The sequence below is a fragment of the Podarcis erhardii genome, assembly GCF_964252035.2.
Source record: "Podarcis erhardii genome assembly, chromosome: 4".
Classification (NCBI taxonomy): Eukaryota; Metazoa; Chordata; class Lepidosauria; order Squamata; family Lacertidae; genus Podarcis; species Podarcis erhardii.
Window position 1 is genome coordinate 42,269,245 of NC_138508.1, and position 26,918 is coordinate 42,296,162.

A 26,918-nucleotide genomic window follows, 5' to 3' on the forward strand; every position below is an offset into this window, starting at 1 on the left:
CAAATGTAGACAACCTGCACATGGTGGTTACTTAACTGAAAGAATTTAACACATCCTGTTCAACATGGAAGCCGTAAGTTACTAGTAGTGTAAGCTTTTAAAATAAATCTGGCATATTTATTTTCTGCAGAATAACAGAACTGAGAGGCTTACCTGTTTCTGCTGTCCAATTATGTGAGTCTTCTAACCTGAGATGTCTTGTAATTTGTAGTTGGGAGAAAATAAGGAGGAACATCCTTCAGCTCCGGATTGTCAGGTTTAAAACAACAGAAATACAAGGTTCTGCCATTTCTTTTCAGCCATTTCCTTTCACTTGTTCAAAAACCACAAACCAGTGCATGCATGTTAAAACACTTGGAAAAATGGTTTAATGATGTTTACAACAGAAATGAACTGTACAGTTACAGTAAGTTTTATATATATAAAAATTACAGCAGACAAATGCATCTACACAAAATCTACCATTTTCATCCTGATTCACTATAATCTACACAGTCTCTCTCAATGCCCACAGCCACCTGTAGGCAGCCACTAGGAAAAAAATAGAAGGTATATTTAAAGAGACAGCATCCTTTTCATCTCCATTTTGGAGACACACACAGTTTCAAATTAGGGCCTTACAGTTCTCAAATTTAAAGTTAGGCAAGAATGCATTGTATCTTAATATATTTATCACAGTTAGATACAAAGTGTTCATGTAAATTAAGCTGTACAATTGACCACATTAGCAGGCCTGAGGAAGAAATAAGCCAACTTTATGGTTGACGACAGGGAAGCCCTGTAATCAACACAAATCTCTTTTTTGCCATAGGAAGAGCTCAGGATTTTATAAATCAATTTCCACAAACCATAGCTTTCTTGGCAAGATGCCTCCCCCCCACTATAAAAACAAAAAGCATAAATTCCTAGCATAGTAATATCCGTGCTTTTAGTTATTCAATTGCTACACTTTGAGTCTTGCCTCACCTTTCAAAATTAAAGGATGATGTTTTCAGGGAACTGGACCTTTATGGGAGGGCAAAAGTACAATCTCACTGTTATAAGCATGCTGTCTCTTTAAAAAAAAGGAATAAAGATCTCCCTGTTGGGAATGGCAATCAGAGAAAATGCAATCTAAATCGACAATCTGGTGGAAATCACAGATTATGTACACTTTTTCTCAATTATGAACACCTAGGCAGTGAAAACTGTTGTGTTAATACATACATTGACACACCCAAAACATACAAAAATACTATTATTTCAAACTACTAAGAATAAGACAATTCAGTTATCTCCATGCTATGACTTTAAGAGCATTACACTGAAACAAACAAGAATTTAAACGACATTTTTAATATCCCAGAAATATACCAAAATATACATCTAAGCTTTGGAATTACTGAGGTTAGACTAATGCAAGTGCTGGGTAATTGTACTTAATACACAAGTCTAAGGTTCTGCAGGAAAGAAATTATCTTTGGTATCTGCATCAGGCTAATATTATTAACATTTGGATTTTGCTTTGGGATAGAGCTTGTATGACCCTAGAACCAAACACCCCCTAATCAACTGAGATTTAAAAGATCCATGTAAAAAGTTCCTTCATTGGCAACCCCCCTCCCCCAAAGTTTAAAAAGTCATAGGCATCTACCTACCTAGCACAAAAGGTTGAGAAATACAATGCATAGTTGCACAGTGGTGCTGCAAAAATAATTAAAGAACAAAAAAGAAGTGGGGGGGGGGAGAGAAAGAAAAACAAAACATTTTTTTTCAGAGATTTTGCACAACAGGACAGCCTCTTCCAAGCAGTGGCGGGGGGGGGGGGAGAGAGAGCTCAGAAGTGCACCTCAGCGTGTATTAATATCACCCAGCTCCCAAAGGGTTAAAAGCACCCACCAGAGCCGCCAGTCATGCACCAATGTCTTCAGCTTCACAACCAATCTGTGGAGTCCATCACTTTTCCCCACTGAACTCTCCCTCCCAATGGCTGTGCGCCTTTGGATTTGTGGAGGTCAAACAGAACTTGGTCTCCCAAGCAAGTTAGCACAGGATGGGACCGCGCCATCTTAAGAGATATGATTGGTGCTGAAGACGCCCCTTTTGTCTTTGGTTTGTTTGTTTGTCTGTTTTGAGTTTATACAATCATTAGGAAATCTTTGGTTTTGGCTGGAAATTTCTAAAAGAACAAAACGAAACAAAGAAACCGCCCCCCTCGGCATATAGCAGTGCACCGTGACCTGGAAAAGCTTCTCTTTCCAAAGGGTGGGAAAACTACATTCAAAGTAAAATGGTAGAAGGGACAGGGATGCAGCTTCTGGTTAGCCTAGAGGTGGGGACGGGGAGGAACAAGATTGTCAAATAATAAAAGAAGGAAATTAAATATGGGAGGAGCATGAGAGAAACAAAATTAAAAAGTAGCGAGCAATATGCATGCAGCACTTGGCTGAGAGGAGCCGTCAGAGTCCTGCCTTGACCCTGCAGTACATTATAGCCCTGACATCTCACCAGGGGGAGGGAGAAGGCAGCATGGAGGTTTCATGCACGGATTGGGAGTGGAGATGGATATTCACAGACTACGAGAGGACCCCTGGTAACCAAAAGAAATAGAAGATTGCAATTTGCCCTCAGTTTGCAGTAGCTTTTAAGCAGCGACATTCAGAGGCTTTAGGGGGTCGCCCCCCAGGTTGCAGGTCACAGGATGCTATAAGCCAGAGTTCCACGTTAATCAAGGGAGGGAGGGCAGTCTTGGCAACTCTGTAGGGTTTGGAGAAAGTTAAAGCAAGTTACTCAGTTATGAGTTAGAAATGAGGTATACGACAGCTCCTGTACCTGTGGCGGATAAACACCCGACACTTACTCACACCTAGCCTTAGACACTACCACAGAAGAAGGAAATGGAACAGCGACACGGTGGGACCAGGGGAGTGCAAAACGGCCGGAGTCCCGTGATGCTCTCAAATGCACTTGCACCTGACCTCTTATCTCCTGGATTTTAGAGAAAAGCCTATATCTTCCTCCAGGGAGGTTCAAATAAATGGAAGTAACTTACCAATCAGTTTATGGGTATCTGCTGTGGCTTCTTCCTCAAATTCAAATACAGAAACTGGATCGAAAATGTCAATGTGCTAACATGGATTAGATGGAACAAGTGACAGTTTCTCCCCAGCCCTGACCAAAGGTGTTTGTTCCAAAGGCTGTTGGCCAGGGTGGGTGGCTTGAATTGTGCAAATATTAATTTGACACAGATCTGTACTCCTTAATATTTACCACTATTCCTGTAGTACTCTTGCCAGAAACATTCACCATTTACACTTATAGCCCCCTGGTGGGTTAAAGACATTTCTGCTAGAAATACTTCAGGAAGGCTTTTATTTTGATGGGTTCTACATTGTAAAAAGTAAAGAGAGAATTTTTGGTGAGAACAAAGATAAGAGTTTTAGAAATGTTTGGGGAAAGAGCCGACAACAAACTATTAAACCCATATTTTCGCCTGAGTGAGGTAAAGAGAAATAAGGCAGAAGAGGGGAGACATTCCAACCTTCCTCATACTACTAAGGATCTTCCTCTCACGAGCCCATCTCCCAACTGGTTGTTTCATTTCCTTCCTCAGATTTGTTTTCTTTTTAAAGCACACCTTGTTTTCCACATCTTTTGTTCCAAGTGCTCTTATCTTTGAGAAGTCATTTTCCATTTCCCTACTACCTACTTATAAATCTACCTAGCTCTTAGAAAAGTCACACAATATTAATACCACTTTACATAATGTCAGAACAATAAGTCTATTAGTAAAGCTTTCCAGGGAAGTTCTGCAACCCAGCTGATTTCCGGAGGAATAGCTGGACAACTAATATATATTTACCTTCTCCCTTGCTTCACACATGAACACGTCAGGCTTGACTGATGCAATTCATCAAGCCAACAACATGTAATGTGACAATGCCCAAAACTATTCCGGGGAGGAAAGAAAGACGTCTCCAAGGTTTTCCACTATGAAAACCCATAGGATTTCTGAAATGATGTGAAACAGAGGACAATGCAGTTTTGATATTTAAGAGGACAATGAAGTTTTGATATTTTAAGAATAAAACCAAGTTTTCCCTACATCCAACAGTTGCTTGTGATCTTGGGTGCTGTACTGAATAGAACTTGCCTCCAGTATGTCCTCAGAAAAAGTATCCAAACCAACCCTGTGCATTAAGAAGGTAGGAAAACCAACACATGAGGAGATCCTCTAAGTCAAGAGTCATCAAATCAAACCTCTAAGACCACACAATTTTTTGCCGAAGACATCCTGAAAACAGCAGAGCTGCCAAAAACTAAGCAGTATACCTTTGGTTCCTATCAAAACATTGGAAATTCTCCCCCTCCAGCTGAAGCTCAGGTTTTCCTCTCCCACCCCTGGAAATATACTTCCTCACACAAACACACACTCTGTATTTTTCAGCAATCAGAGAAAGGAGATGCTTCAGAGTCAGGATGGAAGCAGATGAAGTCTCCCAAGAATGCCATCCAAAATCTGAACCATGTGCTGTGAGAGAAAAATGACTCACCTTCTATAAAAAGAAACCCACATCCAACATATCCTTTTTTCTCCTCAAGTCTGATCATAGAATCTTATCTCTTTCAGGTACTCTATACTTAGGTACTAGGAGCAGGTTAGCATTTAGTTTGGTTTCTCTTCTGCTATTTTTGGTCTAGACAGAATTAGCATTGCTATTAGAAAATTAAATTAATTACCACATACTACATTCAATAACAAGACAAGCAGGGATAAAAAGAACTGTTTCACTTTGTTCTCCCAAATATCCTCCTCCTTTTCCAAATGTAAAAGTCTTGGCCCAGCTGCAGCCCTAGTGCAACTACGTGGACTAAAATGGGTTGCTAATTCATCTCCTTGTATGCCCTCCTCCAAGCACACAAACTTGCTCAATATTTACATCCCCACCAAGGCCCTTGGTTTGCCAATAGAAAGAAAGCAGGGAGGCAGAGGTCATGCACACCTAGAAGGACCCTGGAAGCAATACAGCAGCTCAGTTATGTCTGCTGTTATGTAGCGTGTTGACAACGATAGCCAATGACAAAGTAGGAAAAGACGTTGCAAGCAACATTTGCCTTCTAGCACAGCTAACTCTCTCTCCTTCCCTCCCCCACCCCATACCCTATAAAGTTGTAGCCTAAATACAGAACTGCAAATACATACAGCATAAGTCAGGGTCTTCAAAACTAAATTCTACAGCTAGAATTACTTCCATTATTTATAAAGTTTCTCTCTCCCGATTTTCCATTCTGCAAATGATACTAAAGCTATGCTGAGGTATTTTTTTTAATAAAAAAAAAGGTGCCAGAAAGCCAGCTGCTACCAAAAAGCATTGTTCCTACAACCCTGTAACAATGCCTGCTTACAGAAAGAGAGACAAGAAGGGGTGGAATGAGACTCCCAAGTTATGTCAGAGGAGAAGCCTTCATTTTGCTCCTTAGGGTCAAAAACATTTGGCATGCTTCATGCCAACATTCAGCCCAACTACATGTATACCGCATGTTTGGACAAAGGTCAGTAAAGGTCATAGCAGTAAAGCAATGTCAGGCAGTGTGACTACGACCTTTCTTTCTCTTGAGAATAAAGCTAATTTAATTCCAGTGTGACTCAAGAGTCACTTCACACACTGTAATTTGCCTTCACAGAGAATGTCTATGCATAAAATAGCAACAGGCACTGCACATTATGATGCAATTTCCTAAAAGGATGCTATATCTGTATTTAGGAAAGTGAAATGTGTGGAACAGACCTCTTATCATCCTGCATATTATCCCAGGAGGATTAAAGACTAATGTGATCTGTTGATAGTGAGGCTGAACTCAACATTGCAAAACCGATTCAGAAATGTATTAGGGATAGGCTGCGGCAACTAATCAATGCTAGGTCCAATATATCTCAAGTTTTCTTTCACAATCTATATAGATGTCTGTATTAAGAATTTTAAACTTTTGGAAGTCTCCCTAGAAAAGTGGAAATGAAATATAGGTTTCATTTTTCCATTGACTATTAATCAAATGCCTTTTGATTAAATTTGTGTAATCTGAAAATGTTTTGGGCACACAGGAAAAAGACAGAGAGGACTGGCATGGCTGGGCATCTGTCCAAGGCCCTCTACTGCCCAGAGTCTCCTTGTTCTGCTCCAGTCATAAGGGAGATTTGCTGAGGGACCGAGGAGGGTGGAGGAACCCATGGAAGATCTCTTGTTCAAGGGCCCTTCCCAACATGAAGCCAACACTGGGGAGGGTGAATGTTTACAAATTGGACAGTACGCCATCCCACAACACTCACAAAAGTAAGAAGACTGTGGGTAAATTGGCACTAGTTCCAGGTGCATTCCTTTTTTCTGAAGCTGTTCATACAGGGCATGGACTTTGGCATCAAAGTCCATTCAAGAAGCTCAGGGATCTCAGCCAACTTTTATCACTTAAGCCAATAGAAAGCTCCCTATTGGCAAGATCGACTTGGCCTAATAACTGCATGGAGCAAGAACTTTGCAGGTGAATGTCTTAAAAGAGTGTATTGCTTAAAAAACATTAGATTGTAACTTTGTAAAAAAATTGGCTAACGAGTCCTGAGAAGTTTTGGTTAGAGATGAATAACCATAATCAGCCAGCCAGATTCTCCTTTGGTAGTGTTTTCTCTATAATGGTTTATACCTATATACATTTATGAACCTCTAGAACCCTTTTAGAATTCATCTTCTAAAAAGTGCATGTAGGCACATACAGATCGAGCATAAACATACTCCTAATGTCAGAGAGAAAGGATTACATGTTCAAAGCAGAAGAGAGACTTCTACGTGGGATGTTGTTTTTTTAAAAAGGTCATTAACAGCACGAATATGATGAAATGATGCATCTGCCTAAATGTGCACTTCCATTACTAGAAATTATGTTACTGAAAAATATAGCCATCGATAAGATATTGTTAAATAATTCTACGTAACAAAAGTGTCACCTGAAAGGTTAATAAAGGAACTTGTATGGTAAATATAGCTGCTACACTTGTGTGGCTCCAAAAGCAACAAGGCCATAGCAAAAGCTTTAATTATACCAAACACTAATCAAGTCAGTTAGTGGATTTTGCATCCTTGTGATGCTAACTTCCCCTGCAGCTCAAACCCCAAGCATAACTGTATGGCCCCACAGTGGAACCAGTGCAAGATTACATTTAAATTAGGGGAAATGTTCATAAAGCAAGACTTGAGTGATATTTTCCCACATCTTATCACTTACAAGAATGAATGAATGAATGAATCTATGTGTTATCTGTTCAGTGCTCACACTTCCTATGTAATATTTGATGCAAATATGTTCATTTTGAATGTGGTCTCACAAAGTTCCTACCAGATCCTGAACATAAATAAATGCCCCATGCAAAAATCACGTGAACCCTCCACCTCAGGTGCCAAACACTGCATCAGAGCCAGTCTTTGCTTAGGCTGCAGTATAGCCCAACATCCACTAACTGAAATAAGCCATCAGTGTGGTAGCAAATAAAATACAGGCTTTATCTTGTAATAGGCAGTCTACATTCTTCAAGGTTTTTAGAACAGCAATTAGAAAGACAGTTAAAGCATGATATTACCAACCTAACCCCACATAATATACAACTGAAATAGGGAAGGGAAGGAGATAAGGCAACAATGGACTCTTAAAGCCTGGTTTCTGGCACCGGAAATTCAGCAATAAGTACTTCTGTTCTTCCTTTATAACTTCAATCAATAACATCTTTGGTTGAACTTATCCAGTAAAAATGTCTTAGATGACGATCAACATAAAACTAAACTTAACCTATCAGGTATTTTCCTTGGCAATTGAAGCTTAGGAGTTATTTTTAAAATATAGCATGGATTCACCATTCATAACTGCTTTTCTATCACAGGACAGCCAAGCGACCCATTTTTATAACATCACATTTGTAGCTTTTCCTAGCCATGTTTATACACAGGCTCAGGCATCAGGGTTCTGGTAACTCACATAAATATCATGTCATCGTAAAGCAACTCTGTAATGTTTCTGAGCAGGTACAGACTTAGTGCAGAGCAGGTTGTAGGACTGCAATTTCCCTACCCTCTTTCTGTCAGCCTTAAACACGGTTAATGTCTGTGCTGGCACTCACCTGAGCCATGGTTAACATGAACGCAGGGATCCTGCAGCCCACCTTCCTTAGTCATGGTTAAGATATTGGGAGTATTACATCTGATCCAACTCTATACATCAGGGGAAGTGACATTAAATGACCACTGTCCATTCACATTCACGTGGCATGCATATTTAGGTGGTAGGTGGAAAAAACAGCAAAAACTTTTCAAATCCTCCCTTTTATGAGAAATTGTCTCCATCTCATTTCTGTCATATGTTGTAATCCACTGCACTGGTACTCCTGAGTGCGCTGGGTTAATGACAATTCCTACATTAGGCATGCTTGCTTATCTCCAAGGTAAACTAATTCATGGCCCAGACATCTTACTGCCGGTGCTACTGGGGCAGCATGCAGGAAGAGTGAACAGTGGGGCTGATCTCTGCTGCTCTGGCACTACAAATGGTCATAATAAGGTGACCCAAAGAGCCTATAAGACTCCACCCTACCTTATATAACCGTTGTTTCAGCCTTTGCTCTTCAGTCTCAGCAATCTATCACTCAAGTGAAGGTTGAGATGCTAGACTGCCTGGAAGACTTACTTGGACCTGCAGAATTATTGGTTAACCTCCCATCCACCAACCCTGATGCAGATATATGGAGCAGTTATACATTCTCAAGATGGCAAAATAATGTAGAGATAGAGGGTGGTACTCAACTAATTTTTATGCAGAGTAGATGCACTGAAATTAAGGACAACGACTACATTAGGTCCATTAATTTCAATGGGTCTACTCTGGGTAAAGCACAGTTGAGTATGACACATAGTTTACATTTATAACACTTCATAAGCACAAACCTTACAAAGGAAGCGGTCAAATATATCTACACACACTGTCTGAAAAACATGAACGTTCTGCCCCCCAAAACAGTGGACTGCAAAGCAAGGGCACACTCAGACATTACTTGTATGTGTGAGCCTCATACATGGAAATATGTAATGTGCAAATTGGTATATATGGGCAGATTCAAAAAGGTGTGGAAGAACAACTTTACTTTGAAATTATGAACCTTGTGAGTTTGTCCATCAGTATGATAAGCTATGTATTCAGCTGGAAGAACAACTCTCCTACAACAGAAAGTGTCCACACTGGCCCTAAGTGCATACAACTTAGATGTTTTAACTCATCTGCCAATGGTTTGTCTGCTCAATATATCCCCATTTTTCACACCTTTCAAGGAAGTAGTATTTGCACCCAATAAGGTTCTGGCACTCTGGCTTCTCTAAAATCAATAGAAACATTCCAACTCATCTGAAAGGGACACGGACTGAACTCTGCCATTTTCTTAAGTAACCTGCAACTGTGGAAACTGCAGGTATGAGGATTAACCTACTCTTTTCCTTTTTAGTAATGAAAGGTGTACTGAAATCTCTCAAGTTTGCAAGCAAACGTTTCAGACTTTGGCCTACGAAACAGATCTGAAACTGTGTGAAATGAAATGACAGCCTAATAACCCATGACTGAAAAAATGAAAATAAAATCAACAATCTCTAGAACACTGGAATGCTGGACTAATTTGCTCAACTAATGCAGTAATGGAAGAATGGTTAGTACTGGGTATTAGGGACACAGGTATCACACATTGTTTTGGATTACAGGAATTGCACTTGGTAGTGACCAGAAAATTTTCACTATACCAGAACGTTCATGACTTTTGTGATTATCCTTGTAACTTTGTGGTAAGAGAAATGTATTATAACTGTGAGGTTCCAGGGCAGATTCTCCAATTATCTGGATCTGATTTTCTGTTGAAGTGTGTATTGCAGAAGCTGATTATCCATCTCTCTAGAACAGCCTTTCTTCCAGAACAGCTAGGACTGATGGGAATGGTACTCTGGAGGGCACCAGGTTGGGGCTGGCTGCTCTAGAATGGGAAGAGGTGTGTGTGTGTATATATATATGGCCATGTGAAATATATAGCCAAGATCAACATGAAATAGTGACAGCTATTCAGATCCTGGTATCTCTGTGCTGCTGGGAACAAGCATCAATGCATTAGGTATGAGCTATATGAGGAATGGAATATGTAAAATAGGATGAATACAATTCAACCAAAGCATTTTAGCTGCATGTTTTTTGAGCTTCCAGTTTCTTTCACCAGAACCTGCTGTGAAATCTGCTAGTAGTGTGGCCGTGGCATGAATCTAAGAGAAATAAAGATTAAAGGTGCTCACACCAACAATATGTGAATAATGTGAATACTACAGCAAGATTTTTATGGCCATCATCTCAGCTACATTAGTGTTCCAGATTCATCATGTCCTCTAACTGCAAACAGTGAACCCAAGAAGAGACAGCCAGTCAATTGAATAAACAGCTTCTCTTAATCCTTGAGAGTTTTGGGGCAATTTACAGGGCTGTGTTCTCTTTATTTTTTGTACATAAATATGAAGGGCTTATTTCCTTCTTGATGTTTGAAATTCATAGCTAAATAAATGCCACAGTTCAGAAGTCATCACCATCTCCTCTATTAAAATATATACGTATGGATGTGTGTGCGCCAAAAAACACAAGTTACATAGATCTAATTTCAATGGACAAAAAAAATAAAATAAAAAATCCATGGGATTGATATTTCCTTTGGTAGAAACTAGTCAACACTATGGCCTTGAGACCAACATAGTGGGTACCTGTCTCTCCTCTGCCATCCTTTCATACATTTGACTGCTCCAAGCTGTTGCTATGGGCCACTTAAAACCTTAACACACAGTATTATTCATAGCCCTATATTTTTAAACTGAGACTGAAATCATGGAGACAGTCACACCACAGTATATAGATTGAGCCAAACTGCTAAGGAGGATGTGGGAACAGTTGAATTAGTAACCATCTGCCATTGCCATTCTATTTACACACCAAACCACGGAAATTAGATAATAATCAAGTTGAGATTTTGTCTGCCCCAAGGATATATAAAAGACCACCCCCACCCCCAAAAAAAGATTAAAACAAGCAGCAATTTTTATATAAAATAAAAAATGAAAAGAAATTGTCAGTAGCATCTATCACCTCTCTGCATCTGAACTGCACTTATACAAACTAGTCCATTAGTACAGCAGCTTGCTAGAAATTGACTTTGGTTCAAGCTTAGTTTTTAAAAAATAAAACATTAAAAAAACCCAAACACACATAAGACGGTGGACGGACATTTGCTCACTTCCCTGCTTACAGTTCACAAGTTTTTAAAGTTTTAGGAAGAATTCATTATTTTTAAATAGCTTGTGAAACAGGAAGTTGGAAATTCAGAGACGAACAGAGAGCAAACAGCATGACGGTATGCGAGAAGAGACAAAGATTTCTGCTAGTTGAGCATCAATGCCAGCTCTCTGAATTGGGATCAGCAGCCAGAGAAGAAATTGAGGATAAAGTTACTGCCATCATGATATCAGGTGATAAAAGGATATCAGGTGATGAGAGGTTAAATAATTACCTTTGGCATGAAATGCAATATAATTACATGAGTGTTAGAACTCCCCTTCTCCCCAGGCTTAGTGAAAAGAAAAACTGGGCAGCTCCTCCTTCTTGAAGATATTTTTCAATTCACCTTAAAAAGAGATTGGAAAGTTCCAAGTACATTGCAGTCATCCAATCTCTTCTCAGCAAAAAAATTTAGATTCAGACCAGCATAACATTTAAGTTCATCTTTGTCTCTTCAGTCTCTCTCTCATCCATTGTCAGCAGCTGTTTACGCATACCACTTGTTACGTTGCTTGGAAACATTTCCCCCTCTCTAGTAGAGGTGTTTATTACTGCCATAAATGATCTAGCTAGCAGCAGCATCACCCAGAAATAGCATGAAATATTGCAAGACGCATGCAACATGCCAGTGTTCACCAGATAGACAACACTCTCCACGGCACGCTGGTCAGCTTTCCGAGAATTCCTTACCAACTTTTTCCAGAGCAGTGAACAGTGTCAAAGAACATTACAAACTATTTAGAATGGAGCACGATCTGCTGTGTTGGCATAAAACAGTACTTGTTCACATGACCTAGTTTACTTCTGGAATAGAAATGTTTTAAGTTGAAAACATTTTCAGTACAATCATATTGGAGACACTGGAAAAAGTAAGTTCTTAGAGATGAACCAATGCAGCGTTCAGAAATCCTATGCGAAACAGCTGGTAGGAAGGTTCAACGAATGCATATGAATTATCACCAATACAGGCAGCCTCCTGAGAAAGTAAATAACAGAAATATTCCCAGTTGTAAAGTGGCCATTTCCATGCAATTATGAGACAAGACAGTGGCCAGCACAGATGCTGAAGACAGAACCTATGGGCCAAATCCTTCCTCCCTTGGCATCAACAGGAGCCAAAGACGTGCAAATGAGAGCTAGATTTGGCCCAAGTGTGCTGAGCAAACAGCTGTCCAATCAGAATGCCCATCTCACAAGCATGGACTATCTTTGCACATTACCCTCTGTATGTTCAATTAGCCGCCAACACTTCTGAGAGAATCCCGAAAAACATACCGCCAGGGAAAAGGAAACTAAAGAACATTCGCAATTCACATGCTTCCCTCTCTTTGCTCCTCCCTCTGTGTGGCATGGGAGCTCACTGAAACTGTTCCAGGAGCAGACAAATGTGTCCGAACTATATATATATATATATATATATTTATAAAAATAATAATAATAATCATAAAGAGATACATCAGTAATACAGGCCTGCCTAAATTGTACCAGTTAAGAAAGGAACCCCCAACACGATTGATAAGATTATAAACACCTTGTATGACATTATGGCCTGTACAACAGACCAATAAATGATAATTAAAAAAAGATATTTAGATCAAAAAGAAAGAAGAAATCCCATTCCTACGTTTGAGTTGATAACCCACCTTAACTTGTCATTGATACTGCTGGAAATGATAAGTAGTCCTTTTTTGTTTTATACATTTTTGGTTAGAAAGTTCTCCAGTCAATGAAGCAATCCTGAAAAGACAGTGTTTATTATAAAATTAGGCAAATGTTTGTCCCAGTTTTAAATCCTTCTTCTTGGTTTTTTTTTTTCCTTTTGTATTTTTCCTTCTCTCCCTTGTCCCCAGCAACACGGTGAGAGGAAACCAATCACATTTTGCAGTTTGTAAACCCAGCTGGCAGCCCATCTCACTGCAGAGTAAAATAGGCTATGGGTAAGCACAGCTCAGTCCAACTCACTGCGCCTTGGAGGCAGTAGTAGTGGTGGAGGCAGCCCCGCTGGCCGAGGCCACGGTGAAGAGAGAGTTCTGGATAGACTCTGCTGAGGTGGAGGTGGCATGAAGGCTGGCAACTGGTCCAGAGGCCCCTGCGGAGGCTGCAGCTGCAGAGACCAAGCTAACTGGGTTGCTGGTGAGCAGTGAAAGGTTCTGAGGGTTCAGGAACAGAGGGGCAGTGACGATGTTCGGCGTACCTCCAGCATTGGCAAATACCAAGTTCCCAGTTGCATCCAGTGATGTTATTGGAAGAGAGCCACCAGATGCAAGAGCTAGAGAGGGGCAGAAGAAAATGTCAGCATTCGCAGCCCCACACATCAGCAGCACTGAAGTTTTTCTTCTGACTACCAATGGATGCTAACACACACACACACACACACACACACACACCCTCCAAAAATAGTAAACGAAGCCATCTCAACATCAGGAGGAAAAGCTGAATTGGATTTAGAGTGACTGAGGATTGAGAACTGACCATTTTATTTTCCAGATAAATACACCATTTTCACCACAGAGGAAAAAGCAGGTGCCGTGAATACCCATTAAAGCAGGGATGGAGAACCTCAGGCCCAGGGCCCAAATGCAGTTCTTGGGGCTTTTCTACGTGTCCCTTGGGGCTCTCTCCCCTGGCCACATCCTGTCCCTGTGCCATGCCCCTCCCCACAGGCTACATCCCTCACCAGGCCTGCTCCACACCCTTCTGGAGTGTTTTGCCTAGCTGAAATTCATCCTTCAACTGCAAACATGCCTCTTTCATTTGCCTGGTTGCAGAGATGTGGTGGCTAAGTGTGTGCACCTACTGAAACCTACTGAAACCTTTGAACTTTCCACACTGTGCCCGAAGACAAAAGTCGCATCCATTGTTATGCCCACTTTTGCCTCTGGCCTCACCCGCCAGTGGCATGTGGGCCTCACAAGGCTCCTTGAGGGAATGAGGCCCTGGGGCTGAAAAACTTCCCCAACCCCTGCATTAAAGTATTATAAGGGCTCATGCATAAAGATATATGAAGTCACATTTCAACCACCTGAAGAATGCTTAAGCCATTGTGTATTATTCACCTTCTGTGCTCTGATAATTAATTCATGGAGTACCTGCTCACTTTGAAGAATCATTTCATATTAAGAGTAGATCAGTTTGCCGCCTGGCTTTTTTGTTGACTTGAAAAGCCTGATCAGTTGCTAGCTTGGTTGGTGGAGGGAAATATATGCAAACAAATGAAGTGCTTGATTATGAATATTAATAAAAGGAATTTTTGTACACCTAGAACATTTGCGCATATATGTACTTTTCTTTTGTAAAAGAGCTACATATCGCTATGAATAAAATGTACTTGTTTGTTTATGACTGTGCAGGCAACAATGTCTTAGATGGGACTACATTGTTGCAGAATTTACACAGCACTGGATTTTCAAAAAATGCACTGGGGTGAAATTTTATCCCCAAGGACTAGGTTAGGATTTAATAGTCTGTTTTTCTGGTCTCAGCATGGCACTGGAATTGTGTTGGCAGCCTCTCTGAACTATCATCTCCTATAAAGTGATAAGAGGCAATAGCAATCATGCAGTTGATGCTTCAGGTTTCTTACCAATGTATCAGGAACTCACAAGTTTTTGAGTGACAGCCTTCACCTGTGTCGCATTCATTCCTGAAAGAAGGTCTGAGAGGATCCTGATGTATGAAGGTTGATCATTTCCCTGGAGGCTTCTAAGTGAAAATCCTCACAAGGGTGTTTTCATATACTGATTTTACTCAGACTAGTTATTATCTATGAATGTCAAAAGGAGTTTGGAATAAAATATGTCACCCCTTCATTGCCATGAGTGTGAAGTGTGCATGTGTAGTTGATGGAGATTTAAATATATAAAGGTAAATGTTTATGTAGAAGCAAGTCTCTTTAATGTGACATTTCCAAGCAAGGAGGTTTAGCATTTGCAGCCTTTGTCTCTCTCTCTTTCTCTTTTTGTGGGGGAAAGAACCCTATGAAAAACACAAACATAACAGACATGGGAAGACTGTTGAAAGTCCACTGACCTTGAATAGTTGCCAGAGTGCTGTTACTCATCAGAGCTGGGCTGAGAGCACCGCCTAGTGTCCCTGGATTGAGACTGAGTAAGGCACCTCTGCAATCCCAAAACAGGAAACAAAAACAAACTGAAGACATAGTGACTTTCCAGGTGAACAGTCTTAGAGACAGAATTAGATTTTAAAAGTCAAATTCGAATTTCCCCTGTTGTTTATCACAAAAACGGACGCAGATCCTTTCAGCAGCATTTCTACCTAGGATTTATTATTGACTGGTTGCATTCTTTAAAATCGATCTTAAAAGTGGCAAGAAATGTAAAAACTTGCATTCAAACATTTTTATACCTGAAAAGTGCCAATAATCTCTGATGGATTGAACTACTGAATTAAAAGAAAGAATTAAGGCAATCTTTATTTTCAAACAGCACTTATTTTTAAGTAAAGGTACTAAATGTGCAGTGTATTGACATCTCATGCCTGAAGGCTAGATAGTTAAAATGGCAACCAAATTTTATGAATGGCAGATACCTACCCAGCTGCAAACTGTGAGGATGCCATCAAGCCTGGATTTAGTCCTGCTGCTGCCGCCATGGCAGCAAGACTTGCATTTGCAGGCAACTGTGCAGCTCCTTGGAGTGCCGCCGCCGCTGTTTGCAACCCAGAAGCAGTTACCATCACCTGGCTGGTCCCAATTGCTGAGGACATGGGGGTGGAGGTTGTCTGTGTTGTGCTGGTCTCACTGGCACTCGATGCCTCAGAAGTGGAAGCGGAGGCAGAAGGAGAGGGACTCAGGGAGGGTGATGTCACTGCGGAGGAAGCCGGGGGTGCGGTAGAAATCACAGTCGCTGTGTTGTTGGGGATGGTTTCTGTGGTGCCTGAAAGGATGGTTTCAATCAGACAAAAATAGTTAATACTCCTGGAAGAGATCTAAAACTACAAGACAGACAGAGAACAAAAGACACCATTCCAATGGAATGAAAGGGCAATGCGCCAAAGTGTAAGAAAAAGAGGACTGATTAACTCAATGGACACTGTGTGTTAGTACAGTATTGTGAACAGAAACCAAAAGGCACTGTTTATATTGGATCTGAGTGTATTAAAACTTGTTGCTTAACAACCAACCTTGGATATAAATGATTCTAGGGATTCTCTGACATAATAGGTCACTAAATTTCAGTCTTTGTAATAGCAAGTACTTCTGCGCTGATGAAGTCTGAATATTCTCTTACCTGTGACTGCCAAACTAGTTACTGCCGCGCTGGTTAGAGGGAGCACAGGGTTGACAGTCAGGGTTGTAGCTGCACTGCTTGTCACAAGGCTTGGTGTGGTTGCCACCTAGAGGTCAGAACAAAACAGCCAAGCTTTCTTAGAAAGGAAAAGAAACCAGATTTAAATGTTTACTACTTACCTACAAATATAGAAGCTAGCAAACACATACTATTATATAGCTTTGGATTTTCATTCATTGAAGCTTAGAACTATGCTACAGTGCTACTTGTAGTGAGAAAATCATTAAGCTATGTATAATGCAAACACCCATGTGAATCACCCAGCTCAATCCAGCAACAATTCATGTCTCGCTTAGTACTCAAAGCCCTCTGGAGGATGTCTTCTTCAATATGGACCAAAGTAGAAGCAATAGGTGGTGTACTGAACACAGCAGTGACCACTGAAGATAAAAACTTAAGATTTTGAAATCTGCATTATGTCAACCTCATTACCAAGAGGATAGGAGTGATTTTAATTTCTTCCAGTCTGGTATAACTCAAGTTAATTCTTACCAATGAAGTTGGGCAAGGGAAAATTGCTTTGATGGGCGAGCTGCTGGTTCCACCACTACTCGGTGGGTTAATCCTTTTCTCCTTCTGGCGCCGGTTACAGAACCAAACGCGGATCACCTCTTTCTCCATGTTCAGCTGGTCAGCTATCATGGTGATCTCTTCCGAGGTAGGCTTTTGGTTCTGAAAGAGTAGTAATTTGAAGAGAAGAGCTCAGTTATAGTTTGGACACAGGGTGAATTCCTATTTTACAGGGAAGCTGCAACAATGAAAGCCAGCAGCTACCTATAATTGTTGCAGATGCATCTGAAATATCTCTCTCATAGCAGACAAGATACACCAGTTCCTCTTCTACTTCTTACATGGGAAGGACAGAAGGTCAAGTGATTCATATAGTCATAGTGTGTAAGGTAATATAGTATTTTATAATGTTATTTAATTGTTCTTATGCCATTTTATCATTTCATGCTATGCTGAAACTACTCAGCAGTGCAACAGATTGACTAACCTCCAGGAAACTCTTCTCTAAGGCCACACGTATGTTGGTCTCTATGCTGGTGCGTTTCTTCCTCCTGCGGTTCAAGCCCTCAATCCCCAGCCCTGGGGAATTCAGGGCACTTGGGCTGGAGAGAGCTGAATCTGATGAGAGGTTTTCTGAAAACAGTCAACACAAGTCAAGGTCACTAAAGCATGCTAAGAATATATTTTTAAAAGGTACCACTCACAGTACTTGGTTAAACAACTACACATTAACTCATGTAATGGCCCCCCCTCCTCCTCAACCTAGGAATGACCAGCACTGGGCCTCCTGATGCCAGACTACACTCCCATAACTGAGGGTGTTCTCAATTAGGGTACCATGATTGTGGCATGCCCTTCCCTTACAGACCTGACTGACACCCACCTTAATTAGTTTCTAGCACCAGTTAAAAATGTATCCCAGGCCTTTAGTTAAGGGGTTTGCAGCCTGCCTCTGCTGACCTTATTCATTTGCTGTATGCGATGTGGGGTTACTGGTTTTGTACATTGTGTATTTCATGCAGTTATTGTACACAGTGTATTTCATATTGTAATTTAATTTCCTTTATAATGTGAACCACTGTATAGTCCTGAAAGGTAGTATACAAGCAAACAAATATCCAAAAATTCTATGGCTTGGATCTCAAGTTGCCTTGAGCAGAAATCCACTCATGGGACCTTCCCATCAAGTTTCACCAATTATCCCCCCTCCCAGCAGCCCCCTGTTCCTCCCCTCCTCCAAATCTGCTCAAGAGAATTGAGGCACCCTCCAGAACAGAGCGGGAGGTGGTGTGTGGCAGGCTACAGGATGAATTGCATCACTACCATTGGATCAAAAGCCATTCTGCAAACAGACTGAGCCCTTCAATTTGTGGAAGGGACATCTAGTATCTAAGCCTATGGGTCCTATGTAGCAGAAATACTGAAACTAACAGTACTTGCTATTTAAAAAGCCATACTATACAGCTTAGATGGAAAGTCAGTTCTCAAGATCTGAAGGAGACAAGGTTTGATCAAACCTAATTGCACATGGCCACATATAGGGTTAGCCGCTAACTTTTTATATGCACCAGCCAATATTTTTGCTCATGTATTTTTGAGCATTTTTTGGTCTTAAGAATAAAAAGTACCAGAGTAAGCTTATGATTATGTGGTTGAAAAACACTGTCTATGTGCAATTATTTTCACATCAGAGCCAGTGCCGTACAAACGCTTCAGAAAGACCGCTCAAGTACGTAGCTATTTATGCTTCTTCAATCTATTCCACTTGCATAACAGACTGAACATGAAAATATCTGTTGTAAGTATAACAAAATTGAACCCCACCGCAAAGAGCATTTGAATAAAAATCTTTACGAAATTCAGAGTTGTTCTGCGGTATTTCAGGAATTTTTAAAGGAAATTCTCACCTGCATCATTGAGCCACTTTTCCAGAAGTGGTTTTAACTTGCACATGTTCTTAAAGCTGAGGTTCAAGGCTTCAAAGCGAGAGATAGTAGTTTGACTGAAGTCATTTCCATAGAGTTTACCCATAGCGAGCCCAACATCACCCTGCACGGTTGAAAGAAAAGAAGATGGGAATAAAAGAAGTTGCTCAACAACATATACTTCTATAGGACAGGTGTAATAAAATAAATCTCATCACAAAGCTATTGACAGATACAACAGAGACACACTCAGATTTCTTCCGTCTTGTTGATAGATGTATGCTAGCTTCCCACTGAATTAAACTGTCCTTTTGATGAATTTATGTCCAACACATGCTTTAAAATTGGTATAAGATAGACCATCTTGCAAAAGTGTTGCTCAAGAAGGAATAAAGATGTTATCTACAGGTCACCAAATGCACCAAATTCTGCATCTTCAAAGGCCAATTACTTGATTAGCAATGAACTGTTTCTAAATTTTAAAGTTAGCGCTTGGTCAAAGGATCTGACCCACACCCTGTTTGGTGAGGAGGCCTGGTGAAGTGTTATGTACAAACTTCAGTTGTTGAATGTAATCCATTCCGGAAGCCCATTTGGCTTCCGAAATGTTTGACAACCTAGGCACGGCTTCCAATTGGTTACAGGAACTTCCTGCACTGAGTGGAAGCCATGTCGGACGTTTGGCTTCTGAAAAACGTCTGAGAGCTTAAACGTTCTGAAACGGAGGTGTTCAGGATCCGAGGTTTAACTGTTTAAGGGATTCTGCCTCAACACAGAGGGCTGAATCAGTTTCCACCGCCTTCAAGTCCAACAGTTAAGTGAAGTTAAGCACTTTCTTCCAACGTTAAGGGATGTCAGCTCAATGAATGAGTGCCTCTGCATATAGTCACATAAAAAGTATCAGGGTCAAGTACATAAACTCATTTAATTCATGTACAATTCATGACAGATCAAACTGACAGCAGCTGGGAAACAACTGGGATAACAAACTGAATTATTTTTGTTTATGTAGGACATCCACACCTTTGGATACAATGAGGAGTCTAATGACCATACCACTTAATCTCCTACTTTATAGATATTTATTTTAAATTGTAAAGTCTTCTTTTGATTTTTTTTTTAACTTGAGAATTGAACTGCAATAGGCAATTAGTCTATTAGTCTTCTATATAAACCTGAACCCAGTAATTATTTCTGAAAGACAGAACAATAAATCTATAAGCATCTGAAAATAATTTACTGTACCACTGGCAAATAATTCTCTCTCACACACACACTTTGAGAAATTAAACATTTATTACTTCAGTTTTCTAATTACTATCCTCTCACATAATTAAGCAATCACTATCATTAAAAACTAATTATGTATATAGCTTGTGGAATATAATTGTTAAGTAAATACTATGCTGTTTGGCATCCTAGTTGTACAATGTTTTGCTGCAAAACAGAGAAGTACAAGGTGCCCCTTTGACTTGGGGGGGGGGGAGAGATGAATTTCCATCCACAATTGAATTTTTGCCCATCTCAGTTAAGGATAGATTGATTAGGTTGTCACATAGGATATACATTCAATGGAGTTTGAAGTGCATACATCTGAAAAAGCTACAGAAGCATGGATCCTCCATATATGCTTAACATAAATAAGTTGATTCTCATTAAAGTCTGCTCAAACAAATTTTATTGGGAAAATTATGATGATCCTTTCATAGCATTGCTTTTCTGTATGTATGGACCCACAAGACCACTTTAAAAATCTCATCATAAGCCCAAAATATTATGTCAATACAGGGAAAGTCCAATCTTCAATTACTACCATGCTTTTCTCAAAAGGTGGGGGAACCTTAAGAAAGACATCCCCAGGTGAGCTCAGAAATGGACAGGTTTGTACAGGAGTAGGCAGTCCTTAAGAAAGCCTGTACAGTGGTGCCTCGCAAGACGAAATTAATTCGTTCCGCAAGTCTCTTCGTCTTGCGAGTTTTTCGTCTTGCGATGCACGGTTTTCCATAGGAATGCATTGAAAATCAATTAATGCGTTCCTATGGAAACCGCCTTCCCCCGACCTCTTCTGTCCGGGCGATTTAAAAGCCCCTGGGAAGGCAAGCAGGGGGGACAAAGACTTTTGCCCCCCGCCTGCCTTCAGAAGAGGTCCAGGACAGGCTTCGCGGACCTCTCCGCAAGCAGCGGGAGCGCTCCTTGCGGAGAGTTGCCAGCGCGCCCAGGCTTCGCGGCCCCGCCGCCCGGCTTCGGGACATCGTTCCGATGCCAGGCGGCGGGGGGAGGCTTTCTCGCCCCGCCGCCCGGCATCGGGACGATGCCCCGAAGCCGGGCGGCGGGGGAAGGCGTTCCTGCCCCGCCGCCCGGCATCGAGACGATGCCTCGAAGCCGGGCGGCAGGGGGAGGCTTTCCCTCCCCGAAGCCGGGCGGCGGGGGGAGGCTTTCCCGCCCCGAAGCTGGGCGGCGGGGGGAGGCGTTCCCGCCCCGCCGCCCGGCTTCGGGACATCGTTCCGATGCCGGGCGGCGGGGGGAGACTTTCCCGCCCCGCCGCCCGGCTTCGGGACATCGTTCCGATGCCGGGCGGCGGGGGGAGACTTTCCCGCCCCGCCGCTCGGCTTCGGGACATCGTTCCGATGCCGGGCGGCGGGGGGAGACTTTCCCGCCCCGCCGCTCGGCTTCGGGACATCGTTCCGATGCCGGGCGGCGGGGGGAGGCGTTCCCGCCTCGCCGCCCGGCATCGGGGCATCCTTCCGAAGCCCGGCGGCGGGAGGAGGTGTCCCCGCCCCGCCGCCAGGCTTCGGAGGAGGTCCGAGGACAGCGGGGAAGACGAGCTGCGCTTCCCCACTGTCCCGGAGATTTCCCTATGGGCTGTCGTCTTGCGAAGCAAGCCCATAGGGAAATTCGTCTTGCGAAGCGCCTCCAAAACGGAAAACCCTTTCGTCTAGCGGGTTTTCCGTCTTGCGAGGCGTTCATCTTGCGGGGCACCACTGTAAAGTCCTTTACAGCTACAACGCTCTGCACTAAGCCTAGAAATGTATAAGGAACCAACAGAGTTCTTTTAGAACTGATGAGATATCATCTCCCATAAAGTGTGTTGCAATGGGTCATTTTGGTTATAACTTTTCTCATAGAGAAAAGTGGTCAGTCTATCTTTGCCCAGGAGGATCACAGCATGTGCACCAGCTTAAGCTTGTAAAAAGAATTTTATACCACTGATTTACTTCTGCGCACAAAGTGAAGGCCATGGACTCACCACATCTGAAACTCTGATCTTCAGCCCTATTTAGAAGCAAACCTCACTAGATTTGATGGAGGTGTTCTCAAATAAGTATAGAGGTATTCTTTTCAGTACAATGCACACAAGGCAGCAGCCCACCAATTTCTTCTCAGATTTCTGCTCCAAGTGTGGGCGTGGGGAGGTGAGCAAGGAAAAAAAGGGGGAAGCGGAGGAAAGAACTTTGATGGGATGGAGGAATGGGGCAGTTTTAAGAGGCATGAAGAACAGTTTGCCTACCTGTGATGCAGTGGTAGCCAGGGGGGACAAATTAGAAGCCTGTGGAACCCCATAGCATACATGCTATGGTGTGGGGCCATAGTCTTGCAGTACCACTTTCTGAACTGGACCCACCAGGTAGTAATAAAACAACTGTGCCATTCACTCTCATCCCAGCCTGGCAGTCCAAAAGGATGCTGTGGATGATGGCACCAAAAGCTTCCAAAAGGTCCAGGAGAATTCGTAGGGGCAAACTCACCTTGATCTCCTTGCAAGACTAATCCATTTGGATAGCTAAAGTGGTTTCTGTACAGAATCCATCCGAAGTGGCCGCTCTGTAGTTCAATGGTACAACACATGATTTGCATGCAAAATCCCTTCTACCTCCAGGTAGAACGGGGGAGTTCTGCTGTCTGTAACCTTGGAGAACAGCTAGTAGCCAATGCAGACAATACTGAACTTAAGGTTCAGTATTGAACCTTCTGGCTCGGTGTAAGGTGGCTTATGTTTGTTTGACATTAATTAAAATGCATTTCACTTGGAAATTCACAAATCCTCCACAGATACTAATAAAAGCCCACATAAGAAGTCATCACAAATTAGGAAAAGTGAAATAGACCCTGTCCTTCCAGATCACTGGTATTTTATCCATTGTGAAGGGATCTTAAATCTTCCATTTTACCTGAGTGAATCCAAGTTTGATCCGTCTTTGTTTGAAAGTCTTGGCAAATTGCTCAAGCTCCTCAAGATCACTGGGCTCTTCCAAGCTGGGGGTATCAATTCGCTTTGGTGTTGACTGGCTCTGTGGAAGTGGCTGAATAGGGGTCGCTGCTATTGTGCGTGTTGGGGTTGCTGGCTGCTAAGAAATATAAGAAAGCAAAGAGTGAAGTCAGAAAACATATAGAAATAAAGCATGGTTAAGAAAAAAGTATGGCTTTTCTTGGTAAATGCTAGTATCTACTATCTTCTAGCATACGCACTGTATTTTAATTACATTCAACTCTAAAATAGGTATTGTAATCTAGAGTATTCTCAAAGGGAATTTTATTCAACAGAGCAATTCTTTTAAAAGGACAATAAAAACAAAGGTGTCTCCCGATCCTTTAATTTTTCTGCTTAAGAATGAAGTACACTTTCTCCCAGTTATTCTCACTATGCAAAAAAGAGAATGACTGAACAAAGCAAAGGGGTGAGTGGGAAGAGTAAAGTCCCAAAAGTCCAAAACAGCTCCAGAAAGAGTTTATGGCTTTTCTGCTATAAAGCTTTTTAGCAAGTGACAAAGTGATATCAGATGGACTTAGGACTGGTTCAGAAGTTGCATCTAAGCAAAATTCCTATTCTGACAGTAGCTAGACTTCTAATCACTGCTTTCCAGATGCGTTAATACATTTTCCAGTAATTTCTTGATATGTAAAATATAGCATGACACATGCACACTGTGCTCAACATTTTCCAGTGCAAGTGCAAAGGTTTTTAGAATATGTCAACAATCTCTTAAGTGAGAGGTAGCCACCAGTTCATTGTCTCTCTAAAATAATAAAATGGACAACTTTTGCTATGCACCATGGCCTGAATTCTCTCATCCTACCCCCCAAGTAGGAATAAGAAAATTTATCAAAAACTGACCTGAGAGGTGAAAGTGATGCTTGGCTGAGACTGCAGGAGGTTGGCTTGGCTTTGCTGAGGTAGTTGCGTTAAGAGATTCTGCGCTTGCAGGAGACCTGAAAGAGAGGAGACATGAATTTTAAAAATTACATAAATGCTATTGATCAAACTGATTTACTGCAGTATGGTGTCTTATGGGCACAGACCATATAGCTCCTTAGTATTTTATGCAGAAGTCTGCTGAAGGAAATCTATTTCAAGTATATCATTTCCCCCAAAAAACCAATGGAACTGAACTGCTTACTGGGCTCTGGGAAGCTCTTGCAACATCTACCAGAACCCAGTAAGCAAGTCTGACAGCTCAGAAGCTCTTTCTGCACCGGAAAAACGCTGTGTAAAAAGAGCTTTTAAGCTCCTGCGTTCTGTGCTTTTAATTTGTGTGATTTCAACTGACCAGCCCTCAACCGTGCCAAGTTGAAATCGTACAAGTTAAATGTCCATAAGTTACCCATATTCAGAGGAGAGAGGGATAGATATAGGCATTGAGAGTGCAGGGGCACATGATAGCAATTCAAAGGTTTGAAGCACTGTAGGGTAACACATGTGCTGAAGACACTATGTATAATTATTTATATGATAATGCTAGAAGACAAGACAAGTTAGATGACAGAATAGATACAGTGGGTAAAATGGAAACTTGGTGGAATGGAGAGTTCCAGTGGGACATGATGATCTCTGGATACAGACTCTATACACGGTCTAGAGCTGAGGCTGCTCTGTTTAACAGAGAGAACACAAGTCCAACAAGCTAGAAACTATAAAAGGGGCAGGTTCCTTCACAGAAATAGGGGGGGGGGGCATTATAAAGCTCCCAAAAGTAATTTAGCACTGAGGATCCCCCTGACCAAAATGCCCAGGGTAATCTTGAAATGAAGGATTAAATCAAGGAGGCATCCAAATGAGAAAATGCTACAGTAATGGAAAATTTCAGTAACCCACGCATATAATGGGCTACATGCATTTTCTAGTAATAAAAAAGAAATAAAATTTCTAGATATCCTAAATGACTGTTTCCTAACAGGTGGTCATTGTACCAACTAGAGGGGTGGCAACCCTAGACTTAGAACTTAAGTGAAACTCAGGACCAGGTGGAAGATGTGTTAAGCAGATTGGAAACAATTACCGCAGTGCTATCAAATTCAACATATATGTAAATTGCCAAGAAAATCCAACACAGTCACATTTTATTTCAAAGGAGGAAACTTCGCCAAAATGAGGTGATTGGTAAAATGGAAGCTGAAAGTCAAGAGGGACAGGTCTCTCCAGAATCCCCAGGGTTGTTCAAAACCACAATAATAGAAGCCTAGCTAGAATATATTCCACAGATCTGGAAAGGTACCACCAGGATCATTAAGATGCTGGTGTGGTAAAGAGCAGAGTCAAGGAAGCTATCAGAGGCAGGAAGGATTCCCTCAGAAAATGGAAGTCTAGTCCAAAAGAAAGGCAGACAGACCAATAAATAATAAACCAATGAAATCAATAAATGATAAAAACAAGGACTGACAAAAATTATTTAATTACATTCAAAGCAGGTGACTGCATAGGGAGGTAGTCAGGCCTTTGGATGACAAAAGAGCCAAATATGTGCTAAATGAGTAAAAGGAGACTGCAGAGGAGCTGAATCAATTATTTGTCTTCACTGTGCAAGATGTAGGGAAGACACCTGTGCCTGAATAAACTTGCATGGAGTTTTTTTTTAAGAAGAAGAAGAAGAAGTGAGGCAAATGGTGGTGACAAGTTCTAGGTCTTTTTCACAAATTAGAAACTGAAAAATCATCTGGTCCAGATGGCACCCAAGAGTTCTGAAATGTGAAATTGCTGAACTCATAACAAAAATATGAAAACTGTCAATTAACCTCCATACCTGAGGACTCGGCAGTGGATTTTTAAAAAAGGATCTGGGGTGGGGTTGGGGTTCCTGGGAAATTGCAGGTCAATTATCTTAACTTCTGTTCCACAAAAACTGGTGGAAAGAATTGTTATGCCTTGCTGAAGCAGAACCAGAATAGTTTCTGCAAGGGCAAGTCCTGTGTTATTACAGTTCTCTCTTTGAGTATCAACAAGCATATAGGAAGAGGTGATCCAGTTGACATGCTGTCTTACTACTTCAAAACTTGACTTAATAATTTCAAAAAGCTGCAGGTAAGTATCTCACCCAAGACTCCTGAATAAACTTAGCAATCATGGAGTAAGAGAAGTCCTCTTATGGATCAGGAATTAGTTAAGAAACAGAAAGCAGAGTAGGAATAAATGGACAGTTCTCCCAATGCAAGGATGAAGAAAGTGAAGGCCAACAAGGATTGAGGCCTTTGCTTTTTACTTTTTAATGACCTGGAGTTAGGGGTGAACAGTGAGGTAGCCAAGTTTGCTGGCGATACCACATTGTTGAGCTCCAAAAGGATCTCTACAAACTGGGTGAAAAAGCAGTAAAACGGCAAATGCAATTTATTGTAAGCAAGTGTAAAATGCTGCACATTGGGGCAAATTTTTACCCCTCATTCAACATATACGCTAATGGGGTCTGAAATGGCAGTGACTGACCAGGAATGAGACCTTGAGGTTGTAGAGGGTAACTCGATGAAGATGTTGACCCGACCCAGTGTGCGGCAGCTGTGAAAGAGGCGAATTTCATGTTAGGGATCATCACGAAAGGGACTGAAA

At 41.5% G+C, this 26,918-nt stretch overlaps 1 protein-coding gene across 9 annotated transcripts in view; it reads right to left on the reverse strand.

The window, feature by feature from the left end:
• Positions 1-339: 339 nt before the first annotated feature.
• POU2F1 (POU class 2 homeobox 1) overlaps positions 340-26,918 on the reverse strand; it is a 100,266-nt gene continuing 73,687 nt past the window's right edge. For 5 of the 9 annotated variants that reach the window (XM_081858466.1, XM_081858471.1, XM_081858468.1 and 2 more), the window contains exons 8-17: positions 26,799-26,867; positions 24,219-24,313; positions 23,275-23,451; positions 19,088-19,229; positions 17,668-17,813; positions 17,163-17,342; positions 16,611-16,716; positions 15,914-16,256; positions 15,391-15,479; positions 340-13,630 (exon numbers count right to left, since the gene is read on the reverse strand). In XM_081858466.1, coding sequence (XP_081714592.1) covers positions 13,320-13,630; positions 15,391-15,479; positions 15,914-16,256; positions 16,611-16,716; positions 17,163-17,342; positions 17,668-17,813; positions 19,088-19,229; positions 23,275-23,451; positions 24,219-24,313; positions 26,799-26,867 — 1,658 coding nt within the window. In that variant the 3' untranslated portion in view covers positions 340-13,319. The remainder of the gene's footprint in view (positions 13,631-15,390; positions 15,480-15,913; positions 16,257-16,610; positions 16,717-17,162; positions 17,343-17,667; positions 17,814-19,087; positions 19,230-23,274; positions 23,452-24,218; positions 24,314-26,798; positions 26,868-26,918) is intronic. The other 4 variants (XM_081858473.1, XM_081858474.1, XM_081858467.1 and 1 more) reach the window with 3 other exon arrangements.